The sequence below is a fragment of the Protobothrops mucrosquamatus genome, unplaced genomic scaffold (assembly GCF_001527695.2).
Source record: "Protobothrops mucrosquamatus isolate PMUCROS unplaced genomic scaffold, P.Mucros_1.0 scaffold3099, whole genome shotgun sequence".
NCBI lineage: Eukaryota > Metazoa > Chordata > Lepidosauria > Squamata > Viperidae > Protobothrops > Protobothrops mucrosquamatus.
Genome location: NW_015389107.1, coordinates 24,552 through 48,060, shown reverse-complemented (window position 1 = coordinate 48,060; position 23,509 = coordinate 24,552). Strand labels below are relative to the sequence as shown.

Here is a 23,509-nt window from a genome sequence, read left to right as displayed (position 1 = left end):
CAGCTAGGCTTCTGTTCCTCTGTCTTTCTCCAAACAAAACACAGCTAGACAAAGTAGCCCTTCCCCTAAATCAGCGTTGTGTTTTCTGATAGCATCATCACAAGATTGGAAGTCTTCCCAAAACTCTAGACAACACTGAGATATAAATTGCTCCCCAATATACCTCCAACCTTTTATATCTTTTATAAACAGTATTTATTTCTGCCTTGGGAATATAATGGAAGGATGACAGAAGAACATCTTAATAGAACATTATTTACACATCTTAACAGAACATGGAAGATAAATAAATCTAGCCAGATTAAGACACAAGATGCATTCTTACCAACATATGGTACAAACAATTCCAAAAACAATTTGAAAAAAGGAACCAGTATTTCAAATCTATCAATTTATCATTTTAACCAATCTTTAATTGACTACACTGATTTGGGAGAGAAAATTTGTCTAAGTCTAAGACATCCTGAAAATTGAAGTCAACTTCAGATATTAAATTTTAATAGAACTTTCAAAATATTTGTATAAGTGGTTACCAGGCTGAGCTTGAGGGTGGGGTCAAATGCATCATCAGTTTGGAATCTCTATGCTCCCATAAGAGTCCTAAATCCAATCCCCTTTGAAGTCCGTTGACTCTTATCTGGCGCTAAGTTGCCTTGACTGATTGTAATTCAGATTCTTGCCTATAGGTAGCATGAAATAAACTTGCAGTACTTGTGAACTCTTATTATGGTTCCTGATTTCTTGCACCTGACAACTTGAGACTTTTAGAAAAAAAGTTTATCCCTGTATACATTTTATATGTATGTCTTTCGCTATAAATTGCTTCTCAAATGTCAAGCAACTCTGATCTTAACACTAACTCTTTTTTAAGCTTTCTTTTAAATGGAATATTAACAGAACATACCAGACAGCAGTATTGAACATAGAACGGTATGTTTCTGAAAAACCATGCATATGATTGCATGAAGAGTTCTCAGATAGATTGTGACCTCCAAGGAGGCATCAGCAAACATGAAAAGGTTGCAAATTTGGGGTGTGTGGTATATGCACATAAACATCAGAAACTTGTTTCTCTTCTGCCTGGACAAGCCGGCTGTCCGCTTGTCTAAGCAAAGCAGAGACAAAAGTTCCCAGCGTACTCTGACAGGGCTCCAATTTTACCAATGCAAATCTCATGGCTCACACCTGGCAAGCTGCACCCGCCCATTTTCGAGCAGCTGTCTCAAAAGGAAAACTCAGACTTCAGGGGTTACACATAATAAAGCAAGTTCATCTTTCTGTTAAAAATGATGGTTTAAAAAAAAACGGTAGGATTTTATTATTTATTTCCAATGAAAATGTTTTATTTTATAAACATGCAAGGTGCCACCATGGGGGGGGGGGGAGAACCTTAAAACTTTTCTGACTGCCCCAATTCTTCTTTTAACTTAAAAAGTGAGTGTGGCGCTAAGCTGTTTTTGAATTTTACCACACTATCCTCTTTCTATTAGTGAAATTCTGATCCCTCAAGGCTTTCAGAGATTTACACACTATACTGCTTTTTGAGTGGTATCAACTTTCAAGCTGAGGAGAGCATAACTGAGAATTCTGAGTACGGTAGTTTAAGCCTTCTCTTCTCTAGAGTGAATATACAATCTTGAAAAGCTTGTCTATTTCAGCAAGAGCTTTGGGGAAGGCCACAAATAAATAGATATATCAACAGAGGAAGATTTTCAGCTGAATCAGCTGTTCCTAATAGTATTTTAGCAAAATTATCCAAACCAGTGTACTCTTTTTACTTATTTATCAAATTTACCCATTTCACAAGAAGTGATCCTGAGCAGCGTATAGCAAAAAATAAAAAATAAAAATTAAAAGCAATAAACATATCAAACAGTCATATTAAAAAATAAATAAGACTTTTAAGCCTTTTGCAGTTTTTATGCTATAAACGTCTTCTCCGAGTCATCATATTTTCTATTTTAATTTGCTGATTATCCCCACAAGAACGTGATGTGAGGCTCACGTTGGTGGGAAAACATTTTTATGATGAACTATAAAAAAATAGTTCCTGTGACTATCTTTTCCCTCTGCTCCCAAAACAGTACTAAACCAACCTAAACCACCCACTCTGCATTAGTTCAACCACATTTCTGTCAGTCTTCATGATGGGGGCAGGGGAAGCAACTCTTCTTAGCCAATTTCCCCTTCCCTAGCCCTCTGCCACACATTTTCTGCATGACTTCTTAAATGCATCAGCACAATTCCTGAGATGGAGAAAGTTGAAAAGATGGTGCCCCTTTAAAAATTGCCACCCACTAAATAGGTCACAGAAATATCTATGCCTGCCTGCCTGACTGTGTCATCCCCCCCCCCCCCGACAAAACTGTCTATTGTCGGCTCAGTCTGTTGCTGTGATTAACAGTGCTCTCAACAGTTCAATGAGAACTGAGCTGTGTTGCCGCATAAAGGAAACCCTTATTTTAAAAGCTGATTTACACACATTAAATGGGAATTTGAGCAGTAGAGTTGCTTGTCCTGAATACATCCAGCCAAGGTATTCAAAAAAAGGAAGAGGATTTACATTACACAGGGATCTACTCAACCTCTGTCCACTGAATGACAGGATTCAAACAATACATTCAGCCACAGTGTACTTAGTCATAGTTTTAAGGCACAGGTCCCTAGTCTGTGGACTGGTACCAGGCTGCGGCATGTCAGCAACCGGGCCGCATGAACAAGCAAAGCCCTATCTGTGGGATGCAGGAAGCACACAAAACCATACACTCTCTGGTCTGTGAAAAAACCTTTCTCCATGGAACTAGTCCCTGGTAGCCAAAAGGTTGGGGACCTCTGTTTTAGGGGACTGGGCACAGCATTAAGAACTTTTACGCAATAGCTTAAACAGCTCTTCTGACACTATGGTTCTAAGAAATAAACAGGGTTCTAAGAAATAAACAGGGGTAAATAAACAATAAACAATTGTACAAATTACAAAAATTGGGTTCATATTAGTGTTAAGGGGATTACAGGTATGCATCTTAATTGGGTCCCAGAAATGTGTGGTCTTCTAAGAAAGGACTCTCCCACCACTCTTTTACATCTCCTGTCATAGGCAGGAGACTGCGGCCACCAGTCTCCTGTGCTTGTGCCAGTCTTCCTGGATATGCTCCTGACTCCTTCCCTGCACTTCCCGAATGCACAAAAAAAAGCAGGCAAGAAAGGAAGATCAGGGCACTGATGTTGGTGGTTGAAAAGCATAAGAGCTTCAGATCATCAGACATAACTCTGAACATCTGGTCACCACACCCAGCTTTAGACTGCAGTGAGGACGACGCAGACAGGGGGCCATATGATTGAAATACAGGAACAGTTACAGCTGTTTTGTAGAAGTGTGGAGGATAGAAAGCAAAGAAAATAGTATTTGAAACAATAGTAGTTTCTCTCACTCTCTCTCTTTCTGCCAAGGAAATGTCTGTCTCTCTTTAAAAAAAAAGGATAATTTGATTTTTTTTAAAAATAAAAAGTAATCTATATTTAGATTTTGATTCTTTCCCTATGTACCTTTTAGCTAAGTTATCTCAGTATTCCGTTTTATATACACAATATACAATACCTTGGTGGCGCCATGGTTAGAATGCAGTGTTGCAGACTAACTCTGCCCACTGCCGGGAGTTTGATCCTGACGGGCTCAAGGTTGACTCAGCTTTCCATCCTTCTGAGGTCAGTAAAGTGAGGACCCAGGTTGTCGGGGTAATAAGCTGACTCTGTAAACCGTTTAGAGAGTCCTGTGAAGCACTAAGGAGTGCCAGTGCTAGTGCAATCATAGTATGAATATATTCTGCAGTGTTAATCTAGGAGTATGTGTATCAGATAGTCCTTGAAATTGGTTTAGCACTGCGCCCTGCAATTTCTTTAAACTGGCCCTCGTATATAATCCCCCAGACCAGCCAACTACATTATAGCTTAGGGCAACATGTGAACTTAACCAATTCTTTTTTTGGAAGGGAGTGGATGTTAACATTGATATGCCAGGTGACATAGCTTTATGTTATGCAATTTAAAGAGGAAGGTAAGGGGGAATCCATTCTGTATTTCTGCATATTCATTTTGGAAAATAATAGACGGAATAAGGCATTTTTTAATTTAACCCAAATAATACATTGCTATGAACAGAAAGGACAAAATTTCAACTGAAACATTTATTTGAAAAAAAAAAAAAGACTATGGAAATGCTAAAACATATTCTAAATCAGGGATACTTATTTATTTGATTTTAAAAAGAAATAATGAAGAAAATTTACTTTAATTTTCTTTTTCCTGGCTCTGGGAATACTTCTGATGATGTGGTGACGTCAATGCCAACAGCATTCTAGGATCATCCAGGTTAGGGGAAGGTAGATATTAATGGGTAAAATAGATATTTCGCCTTGAAAAAGTTTAAAATATCTCTTATTAGCCAGGATTTTTGGTAAAAGTGGCAAAACAAAACAAAAATATTTCCAAAAGTAACCATTTGGTTCCCAAAATATGGTGATGACACCATTTAAAGGTTAGGAACGTATGTACTAGTTCAGTGGTTCTCAACCTATGGGTTGGGACCCCATTTGGGGTCGATCAACCATTTCACGGGGGTCGCCAAGCAAGGCTGTCTGCCATTTTTTCCCCCCTTTTCTGGCGGGTGCCTTACCTCCCTTGGGCTGGGCCAGCTGGTGGTCAGCCTGCTCCGTCTCTGCCGCTTGCCAGCTACGCCTCGGCCGGCGCAGGGGGCGGAACCACGCATGCGCGGTGCTCCCGGGCAGGGAAAGTCCTCGACTTACGACCGGTTGGGTAGTCCTCGACTTACGACTGGTTTAGTCCTTGACTTATGACCGGTTTAGTCCTCGACTTACGACCGGTTGGGGGTCGCGGCATTAAAAAGGTTGAGAACCACTGTATTAGTTCCAAGTTGGATGCCCCCAATGAATTCTGAATTTCTATGTCTTTAGGAGGCAAGGAAGAGTTAGACACCTAAGACTGCTGAAAGCCACTTTTACTGCTCTCCATAGTATGTATAAGAGAACAGAACAGAATAATAGAATTGGAAGGGACCTTGGAGGTCTTCTAGTCCACCCCCCTGCTCAAACAGGAAACCCTATTCCATTTCAGACAAATGGTTCTCCAATTTCTTCTTAAAAACCTCCAGTGTTGGAGCACCTATAATTTCTGGAGGCAGGTTGTTCCACTGATTAATTGTTCTAACTGTTAGGAAATTTCTCCTTAGATCTAGGTTGCTTCTCTCCTTGATTATTTTCCATCTATTGGTTCTTGTACTGCATTCAGGTGCTTTGGAAAATAGGTTGACCCACTCTTGTTTGTGGCAGCCCCTTAGATATTGGAACACTTTTATCATGTCACTCCTAGTCCTAAACAATCTCTTCCCATTCACATATAAAACAAGCTACAGCTTGACTAATGCACGGATATTACTCACTGTCTGACAACTCCATAAGTTGAGACTGGATGAAAAGCCTGTTGGACCTCTTTCTATGTCATGAGATGAGAGCCTGTGTTCAAAAATAAATGCATGTTCTCCAGAGTGTGGAGGAGGCTGGCATGAACTGCTTCAGCCAGAGACCCAGCATTAGACTTATAGACCTGAGGTAGAAAAGGAACAATCCAAAAACCTAAGGGAGGGATATTAAAATAAGGAGAGTTTTTATTCCTTTTAACAACATACAATTCTTACTTAAAAGATGCCAGGTGCTGGTATATGAGAACAACAATACTGGCCCACAGAAAATCGATAAAGCTGCAACATAAAACTTTAAAATACTCTAACCAGCAAACCTGCTTAAAAATAGCCTGGGTCCTCAGATTAGACACATTAGCTAAGCAAGCCAGGGTAAATTCAGCCAACAACTAAGAATACCTGCATCATGTCACAACATCTTAAAGCAAAATGAAATCAGACAAAGGGCTGTCCACATAAAAAAAATCCTACTAATCATCCTCACATGATCTATAAAGGCCATTCCACATGCTGGCTTAAAATGAGCTGCAAGAGTTGGGTTTCAGCAGCACAAACAAGTCCATCACTGGAGGTGTCAAGGACATAAATTGTATTCAACAGATTTATACCACACAGGATAAATAGGGGAAGATGTCATGCAGGCCACAACTACTTTCCAACACTCCATTTGTGGCTACCTAGCATCCAAGATTATGATATTGAATTTGAGTGGCAAATCAATCCATTTTCAGCAAGCCTGATTTTTCTTGGGATGGCCAACAAGAATGGAAATGGGATAAAGTCATTTCTCAGAATCAAGCAGCTGTTATTCCCATCTTTGAAATGCCCAATCTACAAGAGAGAGGGTGTGGCAGTATTGCTACAAATACAAAAAGAACACAGCTTTGATCATGATATCACACCCACTTTTTTGCAGATTTTGATCCCTTCCCAAAGATGCTATTGGTTCGTAACCATTTGCAGCAGGCCATTTTGCTCCAAATTTGACCTGTTCATTTTCTACCAAGCAACATCAGCACTAGAAATGGAGGCAAAATACATTCTCACCCTCCCCTTTTCTACTCATGATGGATTTGAGTATTAAAAACATTAATCTCTCTGACTCAGTAACTAGGGGTGAGGAATTCTTCCATTCCCAGTTGCAAATATTTTGGTTGGAAAGCTTGAAAAACACTGTATCCAAAACAGCAATCCTTTGAACAAAAACAAGTAAAAACAGATCTTGATTTGTAGGGAGGGTAGGTGAGGAAAGTCTGGCTTAGATTCTTTAAGGAGAGAAGAAACATCCGTGTACTTTTCCTGGATTGGATGTAGCCTGAAAATATAGAATTTCATGGCTGTTATTTTTTAAAACACTATATGAGTCTTCCTCTATTCATACCCATTTCTAAGCAGTGGGAGACTTGAAAACTGACTAAGGTAGGGAGGAAGGACTAAGAGAATTTGGAGATTTCATTATATATGTGCTATAGAACAATTTCAGAAGTTAGATTCTGATTGACTGATAGATAAATCTTCCTAACAGTAAGAAGAGCAGAACCAATCACTCGTCACTTTAAATTGGCTTAAATAAAAGCTAGACAGCCTTTTTTTAAGGGTGCTTTTTTTTCCTGATTGCTGCCCTGAACAAAATGTTGGACATGATGACATAACTGGTCCTTCCAACTATAAGATTTGAACATTCGGGGGTAACACCTAGTACAAGTATCCTTGGTTTCTAAATTAGGCTAAATCCCTTTCCTCCTTCTCTTAGACATTGGAAGCATGGTTATTTCATCTTACATCTGTTTTCTATTACTCTTTCCTTTTATTCTGAATGTCTATATTTAATTTTTGTTAACCACATGAAAACTAATGCAAATGAAAGGATAATCTATCATCATCATTATTATTATTATTAATAATAATAATAAAGGTGGAAGGGGTAATGGAAATTAAATGCACTGAGTTATGCTAGACCAGTGATGGCGAACCTTTTAGAGACTGAGTGCCCAAACTGCAACCCAAAACCACTTATACATCGTCAGGTGCCGGGTGGGTGTGGCCCACTGGGTGGCCGTGGCTGCGGTGGTAACGGCAGACTGGGTGGGACTAAAAAGTTCAATCAATCAATTCCAACTTTGCAAGATTTCTTTTTCCCGTGAGAAGTTGAAATTGACTGATTGATTGAACCTTTTTTTTTTGGCACACGGCGGCGGAGGTCTAAAGCGAAAAGGTTTTATAAAACCCAGCTGAAGGCCTAGAACTGGGCCGATGGCATGCGTGCCCACAGACAGGGCTCTGAGTGCCGCCTCTGGTACCCGTGCCATAGGTTCGCCACCACTGTGCTAGTATTTCCCACACAGGCACATAAAATGTGAATATCTTATACATTTCTTTAAAGATTCAATGCACAATTAGTAAACATTGCTTATACATGTTATATATTTATTGTCAGAAACTTCAGCCCAAGCAGACAGGCAACATCAGTTCATACGGGCTATAATAAGTGGTTGGGTTTGGAGATCTGTTTTAACTTGGCTCATATACAGTATAATCTTTCATCACGGGCCTAAACTTGTTCCTTTGCATAACACAAATTCCCTTTATTTCTTCTAAATTTTATCTCCTGGGATTATAGGATTCTTTAATGACTGCCAGAAAGCACCCTAGATCAGAGGGATGCAAGAATGGTCAGGTCAGGTTTAAATGCCACCCAACAGAGTCACGGCCTTCTATAGTCCACAGCCACTTAGGTGCCTATCATACAAATCTAATTTAATTCATACCATAAAAGCCTCTAGCCAGCAAAGATGGCATTATTTGATGTCAATGCCATAAAATGGTCATAGCAAGCAATACTTGTTTAAAGTATTCCTCATCAGCACCAAATATTTAACGAGTGGAAGATTGCCTTCATCTCTGCAATTTATTCAGATCTCAATGGATAAAAACGTATCTTAAAAGATTAAACAGTACCTCTAGCATCAAATATGATGGGCTGACACTTTTGATTGGAATTCCAGTTACACTTGAGCACCTGGCCTCCTTCTACAATCCCAGGCTGAGTAGTGTTGGCCTTTGGAGCACCCACGAGGAGAAACATCCTGCCGGGAGAAACAATGAGTGAGAAATCTGATCATTTCACCTGAAAGAGGCTAATCTGAGATAGGATGTAGTGGATTCCTCATATAAATGCAGTGATAATAATAAAAAAGAGGAGGAAAGCAAATGTAATGAAAGGGCCAAAACACTAATGGCCATTTTATAAGAGGAAGTAAAGAAGAAGAAGGACTTAGTATTTCTGACCGCCTATTTTCCTCCATGCAAGCAGATTTGCTGAATGCATGACTTCATCTCCAGTTCTAGCACGTCATTGTAATTCACCAGCTGCATCTGAGAATCCAGCCCAATAGAGATTTGTTAAATATCCTGTTTTGCTGCTTGACCGAGGGTTAAAGTAGTTGCTCAGATAAATTACATATCACTATTTCCTTTGATTTTCTCTGGGAAAGACTTGTGGATACTCAGCTGATTGGGACCCTCATGGGCAGGGCAGAAGGCCCCGATCCCCTTTTTAGCCTCCTGCTTTTCTTTTTACATTTCATTTCTCTCCTGAGGAGTTTGGCTATAACAGAACTGCATTTTTATCCCAAAAGACTTTCTATGCCACCATAAGTATGACATCAAGAAGCAGGAATTGTTGGAAAAACATAACTAAGTTGTTGGAAAAACATAACTAGTTGTTAGAAAAACATAACTAAGCTCGCCATTTATACTTTGCCTCCCCCAACCTGTGAAATATATCATCCCCTCCCAAAAGAACGAAAGATGAAAGGAGAATTGTAGGTTTTAAATATCTAATGCATATGACAAAGCATACTTGTCAACCATTTCAGATGCAAATGCAATTTTTTTTAAAAAAACATATGCAGATCACGCCTTCCAAATTGGAATACTAGAATACCTAACAACTGCAGCTGACTTTGATTCCATAGTGGCTAGGATCTGGAAGGTCTGTGTATTGACCACATGCTAAATGTTGAGATGTAAGTATGAACAGGTATAGTAGAAAGCCCCTCTTCGTCTTACATGATATTTTAAAATCCTAAGTGATTGATCTTTCTAATGTAACATTTGGCTCAGTTTGTGACTTATTCAGTACTTATATGCCTTCCAAACAAATGGAAATTATTTCCCAGAAGTCCTAATACTAGCCAGGCTACCTAAAAACTATTAGCTGCTCAAATGGACTCTGTGTATACGAAGACAGCAATTTAATAAAACTGAGCTGCAAGACTGAAAGAAAAGAAGCACCAAGGAGAATTTTGTCTGATTGTTGGGTCATTTGAAAAAAAACAAAATAGTTCCAAGAGCCATGTTTGAGTAAGCAACTGGTATTGTTTTGTAGTTTTGTAGCCTCGTGAGAACTAAATGTTATTGAATTTGATACATCAAAATTGTCTAGCCTCCTCAACCAGAAAATTACTCTTAAACTGAAACAAAAATAAAATAAGTGGCTTTTGGCAACTATTAGCTTAAACCATGCTCTTTATGGTGTTTCCTCTATAAAATATTATGCTTGTAAAACATTAGGTATATTTTCCTTCATTCACAATATTATTGTCCATAATATTCCACAGAAATAACATTCCAGCCATTAACTCATACACAATTCTAATATTTTGTTTCAATGAACCCAGGTTATAATAGTTTAAATTGGAAAAAAAAATTAAAAAAAGGAAAAGTGTGTCTTCAAATCTATTTTGACTCCTGATGACTGCCTGGAGACAACCCTTCTTCCTAAAGCTGGGAGAGAGTGACTGGCCTAAGGTCATTCAGCTAGCCCAGGGGTAGGCAACCTTGGCTCTTTTATGACTCCCAGAATTCCTGAGCCAGCATGGCTCAGCTTGGAAATCTCTCCCTTTCCCCTCAGCATGGCTGGCTCAGGAATTCTGGGAGTTGAAGTCCACGAGTCATAAAAGAGCCAAAGTTGCCTACCCCTGAGCTAGCTTGTGTCTAAAGTAAGACTAAAACTCATAGTGTCCGTCAGACTCGAGAAACCAAAAATGACAAGGTGATTTACTCGGATGAATTTCTTTATTGCTGCTTGCCCATAGACAGGAATCTTGCCAGACGAAAGGGTAACCTGCATTAACTATTAACTATTAGATTGAAAGGGTTAGGGTAGGTCCACATTGGGCCTCTTCCTAGATATCAAGCATTCCAGACTGCTTTGTCTTTTAGCTCCTCGGAAAAGACTCCTTCCCTTCTGCATGTCTGCACACTGCACCAGTGTCCTGGTTTCTACCCTGATGTCTTAAGTATAGGTAGTCCTCAACTTACAACTATTCATTTAATGACAGTTTGAACTTACAATGTCCTCAATGAAAGTTACTTGCAAGCTGTCCTCAAAGTTATGTCCATGACACCGCTCCCACAGTCATATGATTGCAATCTGGGCACTTGGCAACTAACTCACATTTATGAGAGTTGTAGCATCTTATGGTCACCTAGTTGTGATTTATGACCTTCCCAGTTGGCTTCTGACAGGCGAAGTCAATTGGCAAAGCTGGATTTAACTTAATGATTGTGGTGATACACTTAATGACTATGGTAAAAATGGTTGTAAAATTGGGTCCCATCATGTGATGATTTGCTTCACAACTGCATTGGTTAGCGACTGAAATTCTGGTCCCAATTGTAGTCATAAGTTGAAGACTATCTTTCCCAGAGGTCCCCAACCTTTTGGGCACCAGGGACCGGTTCCGTGGAGAAAGATTTTTCCACGGACCAGAGAGTGTGTGGTTTTGTATGCTGCCTGCATCCCATGGATGGGACTTTGCTTGTTTGTGCGGACCGGTTGCTGGCATGCTGCAGCCCGGTGCTGATCCACGGACCAGGGGTTGGGGACCCCTGATCTATATTATACCAAACTGGGTCTTAAAAAAATTAGAGCATAAACAGTCCAAATATTTGTTCTACCCTCATTCTAATGCCGGAAAAAAATGCAAATTACCTAATACATGTTTTACCCAACATAGTATAGCATGTCATGTCAGAATATTCTGCTAAGGAACAATAATGCAGGCCAATGTATAGATTGGATGCAATATATGGATGAGACTGCTGCTTGCTGATGCTGCTGGATAAATTAAGAGACTGTGGCATATATTGTATCACTATAAGAGGACTATATATCCAACAGAAATGAGGATTTTTTCCATTTTCTTTTCTTAAAAATCTGAGAAAGGAAGATATTTCACTTATGCCATTTCTGTTATTGTCTTTGAAAATGGTATCCACATCTGTGCTGCTATCAAATGCTCATTAGTTCTATTTTTTCTTTATTATATTTTAATTTAAGATGTGTTTATCCATCCCTTAGGAACCCGTAGCAGATTTTAAATATATGTTTATTCCTTATTATCCTAAAATAAATTATTAAAGAGTTTTTGAACATATAAGCTTCTTCTTCTGTGAACCTGGAATAATGATATTCTAAATCAGCGTTTCTTAAATATTTTTCTCTCAGGACTACTTTCCACTATAAACAAATTATGAAGAACCCCCCCAAAAGCTTATGGGTTCTATTTTTCATATTATAAATTAAAATCAATGCATTGGCTGCTGCTATCATTTCTCACTATTGTTTTGATAGAATTTTAATATTGCATTATTTCTCAACGTAGGTTGCCAAATAATTTTGATTTTTGAGGAGCATTGAGAAAGCCTTGGGAGATCTGCAGTATCCTAGGACCATATTTAAAGAAACAATCCCCTAAATAAATGCTGAATGAAAAAAACTGAGAACGTAGCTTCTATGTGTGCAACTACCAAAAAAAATTCAGGCATACGTTCATCTTGTTTCTTTGGATTGCTGCCTTATCTTAAATCTTGATTATTGCATTTTTTAAATGTCTTGGCAGAAAAGTTGCTGTTATCACTGAGGGAACGTTATGAACTAACCACTGATGACAAAGCAATTCCTTAAAAAAAATAAAAGCTGGTAAGTATGATTGATTATACAGTCACATATGAAAAGGGATGATGTCCTGGCAAACTTCATATGTTTAGAAGTATCTTCCATGTATTTTAGGAAAGACTGTGTCAGTTGGGAGTGGAATGGTAGTAGTATAGACTGCATGTTGTCTGGAGTTATGAAATACTGACTGAATGTGGGAAGAGGGTGATACAAAGCAGCAGCAAGAACTAAATGGGAATAAAAGTCAGGAATTTGAGTTGGGCAACTGTATAAAACAAATAATTGCATAAATAAAATCCTGAATCACACTATATTATTTATTTTAGCGATACAGTGTAATTCATTTAGCCATTAAAAAACAGAGCATAGTGGATTTAAATTGGAATGTTTAGTCAAACCAATGTCTTACAGAGTGATGGTCAGACCTATAGAAAGAACCAGCCCTTGCTATTATTATTATTTTTCTTAAAACAGTGAACTCATTTTAATGAGCTTTAGAGCTATCCTAAATGTGCTATATCAGGGGTCCCCAACTCCCGGTCCGTGGCCCGATACCGGGCCACATAAACAAGCAAAGCCCCATCCGTGGGATGCAGGCAGCACACAAAACCATGCACCCTCTGGTCCGCGGAAAAGCCTCTCTCCACGTAACCGGTCCCCAGTGCCCAAAAGGTTGGATACCTCTGTTCTATATGATGAATAGCTGGAGATTATGGACAATTTTCAGATACTTAGCTGTTTTAGCCTATCTACTACCCCATACTCTTTAAGCAACATCAACACCAGGGATTCCTAATGCTGGAAAAAGTCAAAGAGACAAGTGCACATCCCTCTCTCACTTTCACTAATTAATCAACAAAGGCTAAAAGCCAAAGAAAATGCCCAGCGCGAATAAAAGTAAATGAAACTAAGTGCTTGGGCTACTGCCAAATATTTTATAAGTAAAGGACTTCTTTCAATCCAAACAACCATATTGTTATCATAAAGCAATGAGCAGTGGCTGTGATGCCTCAGACAACACAGCTTTGATGTCACTGTAGGAGTGAACCGCAAGACAAAACTCACCAGACAATCCCGCTGCATAAACCATGTTGAAAAGAATGCAAAAACGGTGTAAAAATGCAACAGTATAACTACTCTCTGTAATCCAATGCGGCACTGCTCTTTGAAATCTCAACACCAGATGTTAAACATGAATAAATGGCTCACCTACTGAATTTTCAACTCATCCAGTATTACTCTCTGGCCATCTTTCAAAAAGTCTTTTTGCTGGTAAAAGTTGCCTGGCTTGGGCATATAAAACTGTCCTATGTTTTAATAGATCCTAGTCTTTTCAGACAGTAATTAGTTATTTGAACAAGTCTGCACTTCCTGGCCTCAGGATCCAGGAAATATACACCTAAAATACAACTTCTACTATTAAAAGTAACTATAGAGAAAACAGTTCTCTGAATATGGATTTGATGTGTCTGGAGCATAATTAATCTAAGCAATACAGTTAAAGTGTAATCTTCCAATAATTCAGGGGAGCAATACAATCCAGCAAGCAGACTGAAACAATTGTGCAAAAATTGCACTGAGGTCTTCCAAGAACTTTTCTTTAATCTTGTAATGGCTCATTGAATTTCAAAAACATGGGTCACTGTTACAGCAAAGGTATTAGTAGAGTACAGAATGAGTATAAATACGGTATGTGTGTTGATTAAAACTAGGCCAACATAATTTGCAATCTGCCAAGCCAAAAATATTCCACAGTGGTCTGCCAGGTATTGGCCACTCCCCTGGCTTTGCTGTCTTGAGCGCAAAATGAAAACAATAGGAACTCTTATATGGCCTTGTTTATATATTATACCATGCTGATGAGCCATGTTCATCTTACATATATTCATGATAAAAATGTTGAACAACAGCATGAGAGCAGGGGGAAAAGAAATGTTACCCCACCCCAAGCAGATAAATCATATACTATGTTATATAATGAGGTTTCATTGGTTTATATCTGAATCTAGTCACTGTGGTTTTATAACACATTATTTAAGGCATAGCATTATATATGAAACCCAGCCCACTGACGCTTAGTAAACAATGGTTTGTCACAAGTCCACCAATATAAGACCTGTTAAACTGAAGCTCTCTTCCAACATCTGTGCAGAAGTCTCCAATGAGTCAAAATCAAGAAAATAAGCTACCAAACACCAATTTATCATTTTTTTAAAAAACCAATAAACCATTACTAAACAAAGCAACTGGTGCTGCTCCTTCTCTAATGCCCTTATATTTTCAGGAAAAAACCTCATTGAACATATTTGATTTTGACAAAGTGGCTTTACATGAAATCCTAAAGAAATTTTAACTCTAAAATTAATCAATCAGGCAACCCACACTTAATACGGCAGAAAGGCTACTGCTAACCTTAAAACCCACCTAAAAAGCTGACCCAGCCATTAAAGTTAATTATAAACTTGTTACCCAAAATATAATGCAGACTTCACCTTTCACTGGAGAAATTATGCCACAGAATTACCATAATCCATAAATACATTTTTTTAAAAAAAGTTTAATATGGCACTATTTATTTTTGACAAATCTGTATTAGCATTTACTCATCGGTACATTTTAAGACTGCGTTTCCTGCATTTTCCTCCCCTTCTTCTTTAGTTGTGAAGATTTCACCTATTTCCCAGGATTTTTCAAAGGTAGTAAAAGAACTGAGAATCCTTCAGCGATTATTTATGTAAGTTCCTAGTATATTCTATTCCATTCAACTAAAGCGCAGTTCAAATCAAATTTATTAGATAACATTTCAAACTGCAGTTAGAAAACCTAAGAGGAATTTTAATGTAAATAAAACCCTGTTTAAACCACATTAAATCAGAAGTTCACATCATGAGATGGCTCCAAATAACCACTTCCCACGCATATCATTTAAATGAAGTTTCCCCCAAAAAATATTTGTGTTTGCAATGGCTTTCATGTAACCCAGGTCTGTGGTAATGCAGGGTGGGGGTTCCAGCAGAAGTTAATACCCAAACAACTAAGATTTTGTGGAATTCCATTAAATTCCTTTTACTGTTAGGTCCTGGAAAATTGTTCCATGCAATTTGCTCAGAGCTGTTATGGTACAAGCTATTTTATGAGCTTTCTTCTTTATTAATCTTAAGTTTGCTGCATCACTTTACAATATGGTCATGCATACTTTATGGCATGACTGAGTATGGTGTAGTCATTAAGGCATCAGATTAGAAACAAGGAATTCATAAATTCTAGTCCTGCCTTAGACATAAACCATGGGTGGGACTTAGGCCAGTCACTCTCTCTCAGCCCTAGCAAAGAGGAAAGGGCAAACCGCTTCTGAAATCTTCCCAAGAAAATTGCAGGGACTTGACCATGCAGTCACCAGGAATCAAAAATGAAAAAGCTTTATGGTATATTTTAAAACATGCACTATTGAGTTCTTCAGTTTTATGCTAGCCGGGAGCCTATTAATGTCAATTATATTTAAATTAGTTATGTAAAATATAAACTGTTCTTATTTTACTAAGAAGCTTTATTGTGGCAGCTCTAGTTCTTTCTCTTAACAATGACTGCTTGCATTTTCTTATTTAAAGATAAAAGGAGTTGCTACATTTATCTTTTTTTTTTAAGGTTTAATTTTATTTATCTCTGGTGAGATCTCTCTCATAAAGATGAAAGAGTGGCTGATTTCATTTGCTGCATCCCTTGACATTATGGGGTTAAGAAATGGTGCTATAGGAATTAATGTTTCAACTGCCAGTAAAGCAGCCCAGGTTTGGGGAATCTTATTTCTCTTATACACTGGCCTTAAGGGGAAATGCCAGGTGAGGTGCTTCCTTGAAAGCAATGATGGGAGAAGGCAATATGAAGGTCCCACCCCAAAGGCAGGAAACTTTCTTGGAAAGTTAATTTGAGAAGTTTAGTTTTCCATATTATTTTGTTTCCATATTAGTAACTCAGTGGTGTCTCTGCACCAGCTGTTTCAAAACTAAGATGATCCCATAATGTAAACTTACGATCAACATTGTATATACAGTCCCATATTTTCCAATGAAATAATGGACCAGTAAGTGCAGGCATTAATAATAATCCTCATATAAATAAGAATATCAGCATTTCAGTGGGTCAAGTAATTTTCAAGCTGATTCCACATAGGAACTAAGTTCCAAATTTTTTTGTTCCAATCAGTGACCAAAACTAAAATAAATATCCAGTGACAGGCCTGAAGGTGTGAAAAATTAAGACCGCTTCTCTGATCATGTAATTGAATTTATGCTACGGAATCCTTAAAAAGATGTCCCTGTGAAATATATGTAACATTATATAAAAGTCTGCATAAAATAATGAGAAAGAATAAAAAGTAAGGTCTTTTATAATATAAATCTACTTCAAAGTAAAAAAATCATATTATCCTTATCTTTCTCAAAAAAACCCCAAACACGTTAAAAGAGTATCTGGACCATTTTCTTTCTTTTTTTTCTTTTCCTTTGAACACAAGTTCAAATTTACCCAGTGAGAAAATTTGTACAAGTCTTCATCCTATGGTAGACAAAGGAACCAGAACAAGATCCAAAACCCCAACCCTTAAACTTGTCAAAATTGTTATTGACATCAAATAGAATTAATTCTGATTTACCATAATTTATAGAATAACCAGACATTATACCAAGTTTGTAAATCAATTAAACGAAATGGAAATTTATGGGTCTATTCTAAGAGTACAATCCTATATATGTTCATTCATGTGAAAGTTCATTCAATTACAGATATATGAAAACGGGAATAACCACAACAGGCAACTGTATGTATCGAACAAGACCAAAGATAACTTTTGAGTGGGGAAGAAATAAGGTATAACAATGTATTCAATGGTCAGTATAAGAGCATTAAAACACACAAAATGTATCTTTTCTAATAAGACATCTAACAAGAATGTTACAATTACAATAGAGCAGGGGTAGGCAACCTTGGCTCTTTTATGACTCGTGGACTTCAACTCCCAGAATTCCTGAGCCAGCCACACTGGGAGTTGAAGTCCACGAGTCATAAAAGAGCCAAGGTTGCCTACCCCTGCAATAGAGACATGATAAAAGCATCTTAAAAGCACTCAAGATAAATAAAGCTCAATCTTTCCTATAATGTTTATATTTCTATTTTTGATAGTTTTATAAGGAGTAAAAACACATAAATATGTAGTACACTATCCAGAGAATTTTAATATTGGATTATACATAAATATACAGGTAGTCCTTGACTTACAACCACAACCGAACCCAAAATTTTTATTGCTAAGTAAGGTGTTTGTTAAGTAAATTATGCCCCATTTTACAACCTTTCTTGCCACATTTGGTAAGTGAATCACTGCAATTGTTAAGTTAGTAACATGGTTGTTAAGTGAATCTGGCTTCCCCATTGACTTTGTCAGAAAGTCGATCACATGACCCTTGGATGCCACAATCATCATAAATTTTGATCACGTGACCATGGGGAGGCTGTAACAGTCGTGTGAAAAATGGTTATAAGTCACTTTTTTCAGTGCCTTTGTAACTTTGAACGGTCACTAAACAAACTGTTATAAGTCGAGGACTACCTGTATGCATAATTTTATAACATAAAACCGATGAAGATAAAAGATATGTGAAGATAAACCCATTGTATTTAATTAGGGTGGAATCCATTGCTGGTTTATAATCTTGAATATCATAATTGAGATTCACTTCACAGAGGAATATAGCCTTAATTGACTTTAATGAGATATATAATAATAACGCTCTCACTGGGTTTATTATACAGTTGCAGTTGTATTTTAAACAATTTAATGATGCACTGTAGTGCTTTGTAAGTCATTTCAAATAAATGTGTTCATAAAAATGAAACAAGGATTTTCATATAACTATAAATAAATACTTATTTAATTATATAACATTCCAGATCATCGGATACTCATATTTCTGAATATTTTACATATATTGTAGTTATGCTGCCAGGAGTTATTTGATAGTTAGCCGTAAAACTAGTTTGATAAATAAAATAAGAAACAATCAGAAGAGAGCAGAAACAATTAGCTATTTAATAGTTAGGGGACAAACCACTCAGTGTTTAGGAGGACAAACGCCATAACAACCAACATGATGTTACCTCACTACTGGATGAGGCAGAAATTTACAGCTAGCATTTTCTATAGTTTTATGGATTTTTCAATGATTTTTTCAATGTCTTAACTTATGTGGTCATTTACCACACTTCTCTTTTTCCATTTCCTGCTGCAGATAATAAGGAATTCTACTCTTTTGGAGACACAATTTCTGAAGCCAAACAAAGGGCATTCAAGGGCTAGATATTTTGTTTGTTTGTTTGTTTGTTTATATGCTGCCCATCACACAGAAATGTGCATCTGGGTGATATAAGTATATAGATATGGTAGATATGGCCCCATATCCACATAATGGGGATGTTGGTCTTTACAGCTTTTACTGAAGGATTGGCTCATACTTTTTGCTTTGTGTTAAATCCTTTCACAATACAGTGTTTCTACAATAATCACCATGCACAGAATCCCTATGTTTAGAGGTATTATGTCAAAAGTTAAGGAGAAAATATTGACCAGACTATCTCAGTGAAGCTGGCTGCCAGAATTAAACCATAAAAAGCAAAAATGTTACCCTGCAACGAAACAGCAAAACCTTCAGAGATTTTTTTTTTTTTAATGAGCCATGCCTTTGTTAGAACAAGCCATAAGGTCACAAAACAGCATGCAAGCTTTTGAGCCCACTGGGATTGGGAAAGAAACAAAGACACTCCAACATGACCACTGAAAATGGTTGGACAGTTCATATCCCAGCACCTCTGAACTATCAGTGAAGGCACTGGTTAATTACTTCATTTATTATTATATTTCTATCACCAGGAACAAGAGCAGGGCCAGACATTTTCTGCTTCTGAAGGAAAAAGTTGATCCCTTCCTGTGACCACACTTGGCATAAGTAAGCCAACTGGATCTGTGATAGAGTTATTTCATTATTAGGCTTAGTAAGACTACCACAGAAATGGTAGCCAGCTAGCTTTTCTCTTCTCAGGGCCTTCACTATTTATCTATAGATCAGGGGTTCCCAACCAGGGGTGATCATACCCCCTGGGGGTGCGAGATGATATTCCAGGGGGTGCAAAAACTTAGGTTTTCAAAATTATAGTGCATATGCATAATTTGTTGCTGTTATTACGAACTTTTGTAAAGGTGTGAGAATATATCAGGAGCATTCTAGGGGTGCGGGATATAGAAAAGGTTGGGAGCCGCTGAAGTAGATATAAAGGGAGGGGAGTATATTTGGTCAGCACCAAAGAGTCATGTCCCAGATCTTTTAGATTATGTATATGGGGAGCATGCTTTCCTACATCTTAGGGAGCAAAATATTTCAGCTCCTTTAAGAGTTGAACTTTAAAGACAGGCAATATGAGAGTATTCTAAGGTGATGACAGGCTAACTTAAGGTAACGTGGGAAAGGTTTTTTTAGTGGCGTGTGCGTAGTTCCCTAATACAGAGGTTCCCAAACTTTTGGACACCACGGACCGGTTATGTGGAGAGAGGTTTTTCTGCGGACCGGAAGGGACGTGGTTTGTGTGCTGCCTGCATCCCGCAGATGGGGTTTTGCTTGTTTGTGCAACCCGGTTGCTGGCATGCTGCGGCCCAGTACCGGTCCATGGACCGGGGATTGGGGACCCCTGTCCTAATACATTTATTATTTCTTCTGGTATGCTACGTGAATACAGGTATAATAATACTTAATAAAGCAACAGCTGCATAATAGTTCACTGGGTTGTCTGAACCCAGCCATTTTGGTTTATAAACTAACTGTTTATGGCTTAATGTGCTTGATGAGTCAGCCTTAATTGTGTTTAATTCTGTGAATCACAGTTTAATATGTGTGAACCTAGCACTTATTTCTGTTATCAATGCATGTTTGGACCAGAGGCCCAGTTATTGATTGGTGATAACATTTTGATTTTATCTATCAAAGAAAACACCAAGAAAGTCTGGTTGCCTTTTGGAAAAAACAACTTTGGGACAACCATGTCTTGGATGATTGAGAATCTCTATAGGCAAGGATTGCACACTGGAAGTTTTTAGGAAGAGACTGGACAGCCATTTGTCTGAAAAGGTATAGGGTTTCCTGCCTGAGCAGGGGGTTGGACTAGATGACCTCCAAGGTCCCTTCCAACTTTATTATTATTATTATTATTATTTAGTATATAATTTCAAAATGTGAATCTCTCCTTTCAGAATGGTAGCACTTACTTGATTTAAGTTTGATTAAAAGCTGGCTTTTGGTAGGCAAAAACACTCTCAAAAATAACTGATTTAATAATAATAATAAAAATATAAAAGATGTATCACTTAAATGGTTAATGTATCTCACTGTTTTCATTTTTAATGTTCAACAGTATTTTCTGAAAATATATAAAACAAAGGTAAATCCCCTAGGATCAGTAGGATTTAAATCTAATATTGTATTTATGACTTTCCCCCACTTTCATTTAGTAATGGCACAAACATGACTGGCAACATCTTTTTTCTGCCGTATCTCTGAGGAATGCCTACATTCCATTCCCAACCCATGAATAAGATGTTCAGCTGGATAAACAGTATCTTCTTGTTATACTGTCAAGGTCCTAGGGAAGCTTTAAGATATGGGCTTTGTCACCTATTGCCTTGGAGAGAAGTCAGGTGACTGCATGACTTGGAAACACAGACAGGATAGGACTCAGCAATGGAGAAAATAGTTGTTGGGCTGCTGTCGTTTTCTTTCTTTTTTTGCTGATTAAAGACTGTACTTGGACTCAACAACCAGGAAAAACTCTTAGAAATGCAGCTCTAGGCTAAAAGTTACTCCTAGGATACTTTGGGGGGATTTTGGACAGCAAATCATATTGTATGATCTCACCAGCAAATGTAGTCATTGCACACAGAAACATAATTACACTCAAAATATTGCTCAGAGTTAAAGTCTCCACCTCAAACACTGAACTAGAAAGTAAGTTCTATTTAACTCAAAATAATACTCTATGGGGCCTAAGAAGTTAACAGTAATTATGGAAACAGAAGCCTAAGGAAAATATCTATTTATATTTATTCCTGGGGCATCCTCTTCCCCACTTCCCCAGCACTTTGAACCTTTTGCCACCATAATCAAAATGAAGTGCTGTCAGATAAATTAGAATTTACTGGATTTGTGCTTTGAGTGAAAACAATGCTCAGTGAGACACCAGCTTTATAAACTGAAAGTACTGGCTTTATAAACTGAAAGGGTTTTATATATATACATATATACAGTTTACATGTATATAGGATTTGTTGCCACATCTCAAAGCACACAGTAAATTGTATACACATTGTTATGAAGAAAAAGTGCTCTTAAATGTAAGTCCTAAAGGCAGTAGAGCAAAACATGTATCATTAGCCCTCTATTATCCTTCTACACGTTTTACAGCATCCAATAACTATATTGCACAGCTATCTTTCCCAACTACAAAGACTATTTGTTCTACAGATTGGATAAGAAGACTTCAATCTACAAAAAAAAAAGAAGAAGAGAGTATTTGGATTTTACCAAATCCTCTTATTTGTGCTTCTCCGGTAAAAAGGGAAGGGAAGCCTGCATCCCCGTACCATTTACCTAGGAGCAAACTCCATCGAAATCGACGGGATTATCTTCCCTCCCAAACAGAGCAGCACTTCTCCTTAAGGCTGAAATACGTTCTGCTCAAAATGCAAGCGAGGATCTTAATGAAACGTAACAAAAGGTTAATCCGGTTTGGCAAGGAGGGCGCTTGGTCAGGGAAGAATGGCAAATCGAGAATCTTAAATCCCACTAGCCGGATAGACACTTGGCTCCGAAGTTTCCCCGGCAATGCCTTTCAAAAGTGGGATCCTTCCCAAGCGTAGCCGCGCTCAAAACAGGGACCGAAGCGGACCCAGGTTCGGTTCTGTTTGAAGAACTTTCCTGGGATTTCGCCAAAGGAGTTTCTGGCGCCCACCGCCTACTACTAAGAAGGAGCTCTGGGAAGCGGCGGAGATTTTCAACGTCTTGCAAAAGCGGCGCCTGACAAGGGACTTACGAAGACTGGTCGGGGGCGAAGAAATCCACCGCGAAGCCGAAGTAGCTGCCGTCGGAGCCCGAGTATACAGTCGGGCTCTCTGCGTCCAGATTGAAGGCGTACCCCGGCGCTAGCAGGAGACCGGCGAAGAGTAACAGATAGAGTGCGACCATAGTTAGCCCAGGAATGCCCAGCGGATGCCCCAGGGAACCGTGGAGGGAGAGGGAGAGAGAAAAAGAGAGAGAGGAGGAGGCGGATCTTCCCGGATTTCTGATTGCCGCCGCCGTTCCCCCTCCTCCTATCCGATGCCCAGCAGCAAAGCGCCGCGGCAACGCCGAGCAGTGGCGGCGGAGGGAAAGAAAAATAAAATAATAATAATAAAAAAAAACCACAACCACCCGACGTGTCCTCCGATGGACTGCAAAAGACACCCTGCCGGCGGGGGAGCTCAGCACTTCCTTTTTGTTTTGTTCCCTATTTCCCCAGGACGGGTACGAGGACGTGGGCGGAGAAATCAGCAACCTCCGTCGCCAGCCTCAGCGAGGTCGATCCGCCCCTTTCGTTTCCAAAGAGAGGAGGAGGAGAGGAGGAGGAGGGGGAGAGGAAAAGAAAGCGAAGGAACGAAAAGCGTCGCGCCGCGGGCTCCGCGGGCGCTGAAAGAGGACGGGCGCGCGCTGGTGCCGGAGCAGGGGGTGGGGGGGGTGGGGGAGAACTGGCTGGGGTTACCCTGAGGTCCTTTTTTTTTTTACTCCGGGAATAGGCGGTCGTTTGACTAGGGTTTGACCTTAGGTAGCTCGAGGAAGTCTCCAGGATAGCTGGGCCGAGAGCTGCACGCTTTTAAACAATGCTATTAATAGGATTCGTAATAATAATTCGAGAGCTGCAACTGGGAAGAGTAAGATTTATGCGCACGATCTGAGCATGCGCAGGGCAACCCACGGCTGTCC

General features: G+C 38.7%; 1 protein-coding gene across 1 annotated transcript in view; it reads right to left on the bottom strand.

Annotated features, from left to right (window-relative positions):
- Positions 1 to 22,799, bottom strand: part of ITGAV (integrin subunit alpha V) — a 73,826-nt gene extending 51,027 nt beyond the window's left edge. The window contains exons 1-2 of the mRNA XM_015826400.1: positions 22,584 to 22,799; positions 8,450 to 8,577 (exon numbers count right to left, since the gene is read on the bottom strand). Of these exons, the coding sequence (XP_015681886.1) occupies positions 8,450 to 8,577; positions 22,584 to 22,735 (280 nt within the window). The 5' untranslated portion in view covers positions 22,736 to 22,799. The remainder of the gene's footprint in view (positions 1 to 8,449; positions 8,578 to 22,583) is intronic.
- Between the last annotated feature and the right edge of the window lie 710 nt (positions 22,800 to 23,509).